Source organism: Thamnophis elegans, chromosome 5 (assembly GCF_009769535.1).
Source record: "Thamnophis elegans isolate rThaEle1 chromosome 5, rThaEle1.pri, whole genome shotgun sequence".
NCBI lineage: Eukaryota > Metazoa > Chordata > Lepidosauria > Squamata > Colubridae > Thamnophis > Thamnophis elegans.
The window spans coordinates 77,490,283-77,500,770 of NC_045545.1; the positions used below are offsets into that span (position 1 = coordinate 77,490,283).

A 10,488-nucleotide genomic window follows, 5' to 3' on the forward strand; every position below is an offset into this window, starting at 1 on the left:
AAATTATTGTAACAATTATACTGGTGTACACTGCAATCTAAAGTGACTACTGGCATGGAATTATGAATGTATAATATTATCATACAATGTAGCATACATGAGAGTAGAACTTATTTAATGTTCAGATGTACAGATTATTTCAAGTTTCAGTTTCAAAGGTGTTAAAGTATGTCATTAATTTTCAGGGTTCAAGGGCAAATCAAAGCCCAATCTTTTAAAACAAGAGACCAGCAGTTTGGCTTGTTGCCTAAGAATTCTCTTCCGAATGTATGTTGATGAAAACCGCAGAGATTCCTGGGAAGCTATACAAGAGAGGCTCCTGAAGTAAGCTTTGTTTCTAGATTTCAAAGTAATCCCAACACAATTTCTTCAGGATTTCAGAGGCGACATACAATTTTTCTGTTGAATCATTTTAAAGGGGGGAACTTAAACAAAGCATGCAAAGGAAAACTCATTCAGATTCAATCTTTCATTAAGAGCAACTGGGAATTTTTTATGTGAAAACAATCAGGATATAGGTATCCCATGATTTTTTTAAAAACTTGAATTATTTATTAGAGCCGCCATGAACTTTCCTAATGCTGAAAAATGCTATCCTAGCAAAATACAATGACTGAATTAGAATGTTCTGAGAATGTTGTCCACTCTTTTTTATTACATATTTACTTTTTTCTATTGACAGACCAAGTTTTGTTAAGTAGATAATCACTATCCTCAATATCTATGTATTTCTTGATAACATCTGCTTTCCACTGCTTTTCTAATAATTTATAGACAGTCCTTGACTTGCAACTGGTCACATAATGACCATTCAAAATTATGATGGGCCCAAAACAGGCGCTTTATTGCCCATAATGTTCATCATTGTAAACTATTGTGCCACACACGTGCACCCTGTGGTCATATGACCACATTTTGGTTGCTTACCAACTGGCTCACTTTTATGACCGGTTATTGCACCCCGTATTCATGTGACTACAATTTGCTATGTTTTTTGCCAATTTTGGGCAAAATTCACCCATTCTGAAGAATGGACTGATGCTTAAACTACAGCTGTCACTTAACTACTATGAATTTACTTAATGACCATAATGATTCACTTAACAGCTATTGTAAAAATTTTCATCAAATTGGGTCCAGCATATGACTGCCTCAACTTATGACCATAACAATTTTGCAAATCCGATCCCAATTGCATTCACAAGTTTCCCTGCTTGCAGTGATAATAGAAATGGAAAAAACTTGTTATTAAATTAATTGAGGCTATTTAAATTACTTTTGAAAGAAAAGGAAATCTTATTAAATGCAAATTTGAAAAATATTAATACCCCTGAATTTCATAATCCAGATTTTTAAATATGGATGTTCTGTCACTTTCTGTTCTTCCTTTTTCACATATGCACCTGAAAACTTCTTTTGATTAGAGCAGAACTAGCAAAACCTACTTCACTGAATTGCTTGCTTTTTTCTGTTCTGTGGTTCTGAATATTCACATGTTCTTTTCTCTAGTGTGTGCAGTGAAGCTTTGGCCTATTTTATCACTGTGAATTCTGAAAGCCATCGAGAGGCTTGGACCAATCTCTTGTTGCTACTTTTAACAAAAACACTAAAAGTCAGTGATGAAAAGGTAAGAGATGTTTACTTCAGTTTCAGAAGAAAACATGGAACTTTTACAGGCTGTTGTAGCCTCGTTCAAGTGTAGATTGTATTAGGAGCAAGGCATATAGGGCAGGACTCAGGCCCTTACTTGATTGGGACAATTTATGTTCACTGTTGAGCTACACTCTTTGACAGTAATGGAGTGATAAAGAAAGAATTAAGGCGAGGGTGATATTCTAATGCACGGGTGTCAAACTTGCTGAGTCACCTTGCCATCATGTGATATATTGCGACATTTTTCTCTTTGCGGAGCTGGGGTGGGCGTGGCCTGCACGTGGTGCATTTGGACCGCGGGCCGCCAGTTTGACACCTCTGTTCTAGTGGCAAGGTGAAGGTGTAATAGGAAATAGGTTGCAGTCAATAGAATTTTGAGAATTGCTGGTGAAATATTTTGGTCAAGACTAGCGGAAGATGTGGAGTAGGTTTTACAGAAGCATATTTTTTAAATGTGGATATTGCAGTGCCATTCCCTGACCGTGGGAATTGTACCTTCAATTGAACCGTACTTCTTGTAGAAACAGACTTGCATAATTTCTTACTTTTTCTTTCCTCTTTTTTCCTCCCAAGTTTAAAGCACACGCATCAACATATTACCCCTATTTATGTGAAATAATGCAGTTTGATCTGATCCCAGAACTCCGAGCTGTGCTGAGGAAGTTTTTCCTGCGCATTGGTGTAGTGTTCAGAGTTTGGATTCCTGAAGAACACTTGCGAACAACAGGGACTCAATCCCTTGCATGGTAGTTCTGTGACTGCTGTTTACCAAAGCTTGAATAATGCTCAGTTCACTGAATGAAAGCATAAACAAAGCAAAGAAAAAACGATAGGTCTCCAAAGAAAAAGAAACTACAATAATCTGAACAGCAGGGTTATATTGGTCAATCTGGTATTTCTGAAGGCTCTTTCATTACTACTATAGTTCTGGCTGTCCTATAGAAATAGCTGTTCACATTTGACAACTTATTGCAGTAAATGTCAAGTCATTCTTACCATTCAGCTTGTCTGTTCAAATTGATTTTGCAGTAGTTCCCTCTTAATACCTTCCAGCTGTTTGCTTATAAGCTGTTGGAAATGATGAATGAAAACCCTTTATATAAGTCTGTGATGCTAGCAATTGTATTAATAAATATTTGAGAAGATGAAAATTTATTTGAAAATTGGCTGGAGCGTTTCTCCACCAAGGATGCATACAGTTGAAAATGACTTGGTGCTGTCTCTTCTTTCAATACAGATTTGAATGATTTGGTGCTGTCTATTGTGTATATCTGTAGCAAGATGGTGACTAGGCAGTAATATACGTAGTCACCCAGTTAAAATCCAAAGCAGTCTTATCTCCATCTCCCTTTTTGCTAATTCTGCCATACGTTGCAGAATGTAAATGGTAAACCATCTTCAGAGCAGCACTGTATTTTCTCTAGGACTGATAATTTTTCATCATATGAAAATTGCCTTGTTACTGGGTTACTATCAATAAAGCAATCTGCAAAATGTATTATGAAGGAAACACTCTCCCCAGAAACTGTAGGAGAAAACCAATTCACACTGCCTTTTAATTATTTTATCTCTCATGACTTGAATGTTTGAGTAGTTTGAAAGCTTTGAAAAATGCTTCTGATTCTTAATCTCTAATGATTATTAAATATTAAGCAAATGACAAACTCAAATTCTTTGATTAATTTTGAAGTGCACATTGAATAAATCAAAATTTATACTCGTATTTCCCTTTTGGAGTAATGTATAGATTAACATTTGGGTAGAAACTGTGTATCTTCAATGTGTTTTCAGATATTTCTATTTTTGCTGCTGAACTGTGAGTTATGGTTGTTTTAATGGCTTGGTTAATGCTTTATTATTATAAGTTGTATAAGACAGGGGAGTCTGGTTCCTATTGGAACCACTTGATTTATTAATATAAGTGCACATATACTTGTAAAGAAACCTGCTTTCTGGGGCCAGTAGGAAGCAAAGTCACCGCTCTATGCTATTGGCTCTTCTGAATTTGGGTCCAAGGAGGGATTTTAATATTATAATTATTATAAGACTAAGTCTTACTATTCTTGGCCCAATAAAAAATAGTTTTGTAAGATATGGCAGGCAAATTCTGTATAGTTGTAATAATGTAATGGTTTCTACAAGAGGGCAGGAAGGAGGTAATTTCTGTCCAAATGTATTAAAATGCAAAAGTATTAAATATACTTTTTCTTCTGATTGGCAAATATGAACTGTAAGGTGTTAGTGAAGTGGGGAGCAGGAAGACATGATACGTGGGTGATACGCAGCCCTAAGGAAAAGTCCTGAAAAGGTTCGATCCAAGGTGACAAGTGTGATGAAGACAGTGAAACTTCTAGCGCTGTAAATTGAATCTGGCTACTAACACTGTTATCATCGTTACAATTAGGGAGGAGCTATGGCAGGATTTTCTTTTAAACACTAGTGCGCTATCTCAAAGAGTTTCAGTAATAAAGCGGTATAAGTTTTGGGCTTTTTTTTTTTTTTTTTTTTGGCACTTCGCAGACATAAAAAGTTTCGGACATTTTAATTTCTCTACCAAAGACTTTTGTACATAGCAAGTGAAAAATATTGTTTTCTGTGAAATATGTTGGAAAACATATAAACAGTTCATTAGAAAGGATTGTAATAAAATAGCTTACTTATTTAGTTATTTATGTTTGCAGTGAAAAGTTGGATTTCACTGTGTGCAGAAAAAAAGTTATTTATTTTTATATCCTGTTATTTTAATCCTTTTACTGACCAGAATTCTTCTTTAATTGGACTGCTTTTCCCCATTTCTATAATTCTGATGTCAATATGTTCTGCAAATACAGCGTGGTCTTCCCCCCCACCCCTTAAATGTTTTCTGTTCAGATGTGCACCTCTTTGACTTCATTAAAGAAGCATGGCAACACTGCAAGTAATGTTTAGAACCTGAATAAAAAGTGCAATATCCATAGGGTTTAAAATAGTTATCTTCCAAAGTTTTGCAATGTAAAGCACTGTGAAGAAGCTTCTTTTGTGTGATCTTTACTTATACACAGAATAGAATGATCATAAAACTTAAAGCCTAGTCAGTAGTATTAAATTATTCATTTTCTTAGGAAAGCTTTATTTAGCAGCCAACAGCTACATTTTCAAATGGCTAAGACTTTAATTAAAAACATAGGTGGGAATCTAATAACCATGTAATTATCATGAAGGGTAGCACGTGAGTATCTGTGTGCGTGTTTGTATGTGTTTGAAGATGTTCCATAATAGCCTTTCTTTGTGATATTCCTGAAAATTGTGAAGAATGGTAATAATGGTACATGTATTATTTGAATGTATTTTTATAATGACTGTGGGCATCAATACTGCTTAGTTTTGGCAACACCAATTTCCATGGACAATTGTAATAATGTTAGGAATATTCTCTAAAATTTTCTATGGTAATTGATTTAAGATCAGATCATAAAACAGGTTCTGCAGAGTAAACCAATGTTTCTTATATCTTTCTTTAAACACTCATAAAATTTTGTTTGAGCTGGCCGCATAACAGAATTCTATATCATGAATCCAGTGCAAGATGAATTGTCTGTGTGACACACAATTCCAGTGTACAGGCAGTCGTTGATCTCTTACCAATTGTAGTAAACCTTAGACTTGCATGTTGAGCTATAGTTGCCTCTTCCCTCTTTGATATGAATCTCCCCTTCTTTTGCCAGCATTATCTTTGCTTTGATTTTATATCTTCAGTAGCAGCAATTGTGATAAACACGAAATAAATTCCTTCTGAATCAAATTTGCAGCACTGATTCTACCAGGTTTGCAACACTAATTTAAAATAATAGTTTTGATTACCATTAATTGTGGCCACAGCTAACAGCAGATAAAGTATTAATCTTATCATTTCAGCCAAAGAACAGGAATGCAGAAATAGTAGTAAAAAAAAAGAGGTAAGAATGTAGAACTTGGTCATTCAACGCTTGGTCTTATAAGTACTCTTACATTCTGAAATAGTTCTGGTGAAGTCACGCTGCAAACATTGAATACACTGTGCAAAAAGTGTACAGAGTTATATGTAATCTAATACTTGGAGGAAATATTTTACAGTAAATGGGCTAGAAAAAAGCCCAGCAGTAGCAACAAAAGCATCAAAGTGATTACTCCCTGGGTTATCAGGTGGAGCAAAGCATAAAGCATTGCTCACTTCAGAGTTTAGGAAGGGGTAGTATTACATTATATTCTAAAATACCAATCCCAGTACAAAATTTCCCATTCCCCTATTTTAAATTGAGAATGAGATTGAAAACCCACTTATTTAAAATCTGCAAATTTGCACATAAGGGCCTTTTAAAAACAAACAACATTGAATAAAAAATTGCTTAAATGCTTGGTGCATTGCATTTTAAAGAATAATTCACCACTGTTATACTCCCACTGAGGTTAACGTAAGCCAGTATAAATTGCCAGTGAAATTTGTCCCTATTAATAAATATGTTACAGTTCAATCAGATGGTGTGATGTGATTCTTGGCTTGAAGCAACAGAAATTTTTGATTTGTGAGAGGTGCAGTTCTTTAAATGTCTTGATATTTTTGTCCAGAATATCTCTTTGCAACTTTAAATAAAATATACTTTGTGCAAAATGTATGTTTTATCTATATAATGCTTAAAATTAGTTATAAGCTACTTTTTTTCTTAAGAGACCTTCTATTATGAAGTACATTTAATATCATTAAGTTAATGAAAAGCATTCCTTGCCCGATGGATGTATACATTTTTGGGAGAATAGCATAATTATATACTGTAATACAAAGTTATGTAAAGTTTTTATATAAAATATTATGAAGAATGTTGTATTCCATGCTTTAATCAGGTGGTAAATAAAGTTTAACATCAAACATACTTTTTTTGACCTTGTGATTAAAAACTTATTTCTACTATTTTTTGTCACCTTGTTAGGGAGTAATGGTAAAGACTATAGAACAGAGACATAGGTTATAGTTCACCCTCAGTATTCAGAACATCCTTAGACAGGCATAATTTCTGAGTCAGTGAGAGGAAAAGGTCTACAACCTAAAACGTGATCTGTTCTCCCCACGATATTTCTGACTTGAAATTGTTCTGTCAGGAGAAATGGGCTAAAACTCCTCTAAACTGATGCACAAGACTGATCTAAAGTTATTGGAAATATTTAGTTGCAGTTATGGGTAGTCCTCATTTAAAGACCACTTGATCTATTACTGTGCAAAGTTATAATAGCGCTGAATGAGAGGGACTTATGATCAGTTCTCATAGTTGTTGTTGTCATGGTGTCCCCATGGCAATTTGGGTGTTTGGCAACTGGGTTACAATTACGATGTTGCAATATCTCAGGATCACTGATGATTTCCCACAAGCAAAGACAATGAGAAAGCTGGCAAGAAGTTGCAAACGGTGATCACATGATATTGCAACCACCCTGGATTTGCATAATGATGGCAACTGGGATTGCTGTAACTGCCATTATAAATTGACTCAGTCATGTCATATTGCCTTTTATGACTGTATCACTTAGCAATAGTTTTTAGTCCCAATTACTGTCAGTAAGTGTAGTGGAATCTCCACCTAGAGTTGGAGGGAGAAATATGAAGAGACTGGCTAGCTTAGAGATATTGCACAGCAAAAGGTAATTGCAGACCTGACTTCCCCCAGAATCCCTGAAATCCTTAGCTGGCTGTTCCCAAGGCAATGCAATCAGTCTGGTGGGATTCCTGTAAATAGGCAAGAAACAATAAGGAAGCAAACTCTGATCAGTTCACAATGTCACTCTGGTTCCACCCAACAGTATGCAAGGGCTACCTACATTGCTGCTGGGATGTGGGGGGCACACCAGTTATTGAAAGCAAAGGTTCACATTTGCCACACACAAATATGTAGTTTTGGATCATTTTCCTCAATAAATAAAACAAGTATAATTTTGATTCATTTAAGTCTATCTAGTTTTAGGACTTATTTGAAAAACATCACACTTTAGGTTATATTTATGCAGAGTTATTGAAAATTCAAAACATTGTCCAATTTTTATGCACAGTATATTTGAAGAGCACTCTTATAATCTACAGAACCCCCAGAATTGCTGATAATGCTAATAAAAACCTGCAGATTGGAATCTACTCCTTTATCAGACCTATGAGATACACACTTGGCTCACTACAACTCAATAGTTTGTACTATCGTAGCAATAGTGATTTTGTAATTCTTCTGTGACTGTCAGCAATTAGTTTTGAGGGACTGGAGACAGGATGTCATTTTATTTTACTAAAGCATTGCTTTATTTGATTAATTAAATAATCCAGAGTTGCCAGATTCATGGATATGTGAAACAGAAGGACCAGCATCAAGCTCTGGATTGAAGAAGCTTGGATTACAAGTGAAACATTTTCAAAGAAAATACCCCCAAAAAATCCAGTTGCCCTTTGGAAAAGCACCTTTGGGACAACCATGACCTGAATGATTGAGATTCTCCATAGATAAGCACCAGCTATGTTTGATATTTTTCACCCAGTATCCAACCTTTCTTTTTAGGAAAGATATTGAGAAAGTGATAGGGAATCAATTAGAGAGAGTCCTAGGGGAAGCATATTAATCTGGATCTTTTTCATTTGGCTAGAGTTGTAGGGCAGTGACCTCCCAAAGGAGATGGCTCATGTCTTAGAGATATCCTGCTTAAATAGCAAGTAAGTACTTAGAGCTAAGTAAGCTTCAGCTGATGACCCATTTACAATTCTAAAGCAATTTTTTTTTAACTTCAGTACGGGTGACTTAATAACCCCAAGGGGCTCCAAGGACCAGGGGTCACCAATCTTTCGGACCTCAGGGACCACTAAATTCATAATTTTAAATCCAGCGGACCACTAATATGAATTAGTGATGGGATGGTGTACTTCAGGCACTTAACTTGGCTGCCTGTTAGCAGAGAGAAGCGCCTGGGGTCAACCCTAGCTTTGCTGTCCATTGCAACTAGGAATCTCAAATACAGCCAAGAATGAATGTTTGTCTTGTAGCCAGCCCGGGCGCTAAATCGGCCTCCTGCAAACTCTGTCTCTTGAGGAGCCCAGCCAAAGATTCACATGCTGCTCACTGAAGCGCCTGAACTTCAGGGAGGGAGGAAGGGGCTGGAACTACTAAACAGGCAGCCAAGCTAAGTGCCTGAAGGACCCCATCCCACCAGTGAGCGGGATTAATTGCTTTGGTGGCCAGGGGCCATAGTTTGAGGATCCCTGATTTAGTGCAATATAATGTAGGAAATTAAAACCTACCCCTCTCCTAGAAAAATGAAATATCCTGGGAAATATTGAAAAGGAAGAATATTATATTTCCCTGTATAAGAAATGGAGAAACATGTTTTTAGGCAGGAAACAGACTCACTCTTAATAGCCACCACCTCTGTCAATGGGCCATTAAAAGGCCTGAGCCAGTCTATTCTACATAACAACATAACATAGCCAGTCTATTCTACATAACACCCCCTTCAACTCCTGGGTGATGGGATTAAGACATCTCTGTCAATTTTCTTCACCTAACAGCTTGAAGCATATGATACCTCTTTTCTTTTAAGGAACTCAAGCCATGTGATCCTGTCCACCATTAAATCATCTTTCCAAACAGTCTCCATGTTTCCAGTGTCTTTTTCCCCACTTGGAACTGAAAACAATAATGCAACAATAAAAACAATAAACAATCCAACAATAAAAAATGCAAAGATTTTTCTGCGGACCACCAAAATATTCTCACAGACCACCAGTGGTGCAGGACCACCAGTTGGTGACTGCTGCCTTGGACTATACAACAACATGCATTATGGGGCAGTCTTTGGAAAAGACCCAAAAGCTGTAGCCAGTACAAAATGCGGCTACCAGATTATTTTACAGTTATTTGCAGGCAGTTCTGGGCTGGATGAAAGCCACCAAATCTGAATCTTGATAAGACTGATGTTATGAATCAGTGATTCTTAGGAACCAAAAAAGCGACCAATTTTAGATGAGTATATTCCTTTTGAAATGGTATAAAGTTAAATGAGCTTTCCTCGATTACACCCTTCCCCTAAGGGTCCCTTTATTAAGACACTTTGTAAGACTGTGGTTTGTTTTTTTCCATTTTCCATTAACAACCCATGTGAAGGAAAATAGTATGGTAAGTACAGGTAGTCCTGGACTTACAACCACAATTGAGCCAAAAATTTATGTTGCTGAAACGTTTATGAGGAACTTTGCCTCATTTTACAACTTTTCTTGACACTGTTCAGTTAATCATTGCAGTTGTTAAGTTAGTCTCACAGTTGTTAAGTGAATCTGGCTTGCCTATTGACTTTGCCTGTCAGGAAGTCACAAAAGGTGATTCCATGATACTGCAATTGTCGTAAATGTGAGTCAGTCGCCAATTGTTTGACTTTGGCGATGCTGCAATGGTCGTGAGTGTAAAAAAATGGTCATCAATCCCTTTTTTCAGGGATGTTGTAACTTTGAACGGTCACTAGCTTAACTGTTCTAAGTCGAGGACTATATGTATTTCTAGGGAGGGGGGGGGGGGGCAAGACTTTTTACACCAGGCTGTGTTAGCGTGCACTGCTCATCCATCGTTCCCCGCGGTCTAACAAGCCGTAAGCCAGCCAACAGGGCTGAGTTCCCAAAAGTCAGGCTAAAGCGTGGTTGCCAATTTAAGGACCGGCGTATAACCCACCCCACAACGATCACAGGACTCTAAAAACTCGTCCGGCGGGGGAGGAAAGCCCGTTTCCTGTCTCTCTGAGGACCCCGAAAGATTCCCCCTCAGTTTTCGTCACCCCGCAAAGACCTTCTGGGACGTCCCTTCA

General features: G+C 36.9%; 1 protein-coding gene across 1 annotated transcript in view; it reads left to right on the plus strand.

Annotated features, from left to right (window-relative positions):
- Positions 1 to 6,539, plus strand: part of ARFGEF2 (ADP ribosylation factor guanine nucleotide exchange factor 2) — a 46,150-nt gene extending 39,611 nt beyond the window's left edge. The window contains exons 37-39 of the mRNA XM_032217396.1: positions 186 to 324; positions 1,510 to 1,627; positions 2,227 to 6,539. Coding sequence (XP_032073287.1) covers positions 186 to 324; positions 1,510 to 1,627; positions 2,227 to 2,403 — 434 coding nt within the window. The 3' untranslated portion in view covers positions 2,404 to 6,539. The remainder of the gene's footprint in view (positions 1 to 185; positions 325 to 1,509; positions 1,628 to 2,226) is intronic.
- The last annotated feature ends 3,949 nt before the right edge of the window (positions 6,540 to 10,488 follow it).